The 2,500-nt window shown below is 40.7% G+C and overlaps 1 protein-coding gene across 1 annotated transcript in view; it reads right to left on the reverse strand.

Annotated features, from left to right (window-relative positions):
• Positions 1-2,352: 2,352 nt before the first annotated feature.
• The window catches only part of LOC116218611 (lipopolysaccharide-induced tumor necrosis factor-alpha factor homolog), a gene marked incomplete at its 5' end in the record, with an annotated part of 326 nt that continues 178 nt past the window's right edge, over positions 2,353-2,500 (reverse strand). Inside the window, one exon of the mRNA XM_031560723.2 lies at positions 2,353-2,492. Within this exon, the coding sequence (XP_031416583.1) occupies positions 2,387-2,492 (106 nt within the window). The remainder of the gene's footprint in view (positions 2,493-2,500) is intronic.

Below are 2,500 nucleotides of genomic sequence, written 5' to 3' on the forward strand. Positions count from 1 at the left end.
CACTGTCACACACTCTTACACACACACTTACACACACACACACCCACTTACACACACACACACACTCTTTACACACACACACAGACACACACACCCTAATAACACACTGTCACGCACTCTTACACACACACCCTTACACACTCCTAATAACACACTGTCACACTCTTACACACACACCCTTACACACTCCTAATAACACACTGTCACACACTCTTACACACACACTTACACACACTCTTACACACTCCTAATAACACACTGTCACACACTCTTACACACACACCTCACACTCCTAATAACACACTGTCACACACTCTTACACACACACACCCTCACACACTGCTAATAACACACTGTCACACACTCTTACACACACACCCTCACACACTGCTAATAACACACTGTCACACACTCTTACACACACACCCTCACACGCTCCTAATAACACACTGTCACACTCTTACACACACAACCTCACACACTCTTAATAACACACTGTCACCCACACACTCCTAATAACACACCCTCACACACTTACACACACACCCCTAATAACACACTGTCACACACTCTTACACACACACCCTCACACACTCTTAATAACACACTTTCACCCACTCTTACACACACACTCCTTAAAACACACTGTCACCCACTCTTACACACACACTCCTAATAACACACTGTCACACCCTCACACACTCTTACACACACACCCTCACACACTCCTAATAACACACCCTCACACACTCTTACACACACACACACTCTCACACACTCCTAATAACAATTTTTGCGAGTAGTACATTTTTGTAGTGTCGGTGATGCGGAGAACAAAGCACTCATAATTATATGATGGTTATTAGTACACCATAGCATATCATTATTGTAGAAAATGATTAAGGTGGACTCATGATAAGAATAGAGAGAAATACAGACAATTTATTTTCACTGCTTCAATTTATTGCATTTGTTATTAATACATTTAGTCATTTAACAGACGCTTTTATTCAAAGCGACTTCCAAGGAAATGTAAAACTACATCGAGGAAGGAGGTGAGGGGATTTGAACTAGCAACCTTGCAGATTCGAAACGGTAGAGGAAACCTCTGTACCAGTTAACACTTTCCGTCAGGTTTTCATACATAGATATCACCCTATAAACATCCCAACACACCTTGCTCTCACAGCGGTGGTGGTGTTGAATTTTGCCATGATTATGGTCTTGTATTCTTCATAAGCGTTCATGTTCATCTCCTACTCGCCAGCGGAGAAAAAACACATGAAGCACATGGCATTAACAAACAAACAAACAAACAAACACACACATGAAGCACATGGCATAAACAAACAAACAAACACATGGCATAAACAAACAAACAAACACATGAAGCACATGGCAATAACAAACAAACAAACAAACAAACACAAACAAACACATGGCATTAACAAACAAACACATGAAGCACATGGCATAAACAAACAAACAAACACATGAAGCACATGGCATAAACAAACAAACAAACACATGGCATTAACAAACAAACACATGGCAATAACAAACAAACAAACACAAACAAACACATGGCATTAACAAACAAACAAACACATGGCATTAACAAACAAACAAACAAACACATGGCATTAACAAACAAACAAACACATGAAGCACATGGCATAAACAAACAAACAAACACATGAAGCACTTGGCAGCCAGTCTCTTGGCTAGCAGAAGGGATACTAACAACATAAAGGAACCTTTGCAATGGGATGTTAGGAGAGCGTGTTCTAAAGGACAAATACATTGATAAACTATTATTGATCGCCTACATTGATAAACTATTATTGATAGTTGGTGTAACGACCATCGCTTTGAATGTTTCTCACAGATGATGGTGCAACGATCATTGCTTTGTCTTACCGAAATGTATGCCGCCAGTTGACAAACCATCTGCGTCTGATGATGCACAGTTTAATTACCCCTGAAATACTTCATACGGTGTGAGCACACTCACACACACACACACACACAAACACACACACACACAAGGCGATTTCATGTAGAGTAAAGAATCAAATACACACACACACAAGACTATTTCATGTTGATGGGCCACATGTATTTATTGGGGGACTTACTCTGTGTTTAAGGTAACAAACACACACACACACACTCCCCATCACAACTGAACTGAACACATCAGAACTGGAGAAACAAAATATACATCCTTTCAAAAAAAAAAAATTACTCAACAGTAATGTGCAGACAGATTGATTTCTGCCTGTTTGATTTGGCATAGCTGATAAGACAGTGTGTGTGTGTGTGTGTGTGTGTGTGTGTGTGTGTGTGTGTGCAGACAGGTTGATTTCTGGCTGTTTGTGTGTGTTCACATGCGCTTGTAGACGTGGATGAGTCTGTTACACTTGGGGCAATGGTGATTGACGTCCTTACAGGAGTCGACGCAGAACGGGATCAGACAACAGGGCCAGCACCTGAAAGA

Source organism: Clupea harengus, chromosome 23 (assembly GCF_900700415.2).
Source record: "Clupea harengus chromosome 23, Ch_v2.0.2, whole genome shotgun sequence".
Lineage (NCBI taxonomy): Eukaryota > Metazoa > Chordata > Actinopteri > Clupeiformes > Clupeidae > Clupea > Clupea harengus.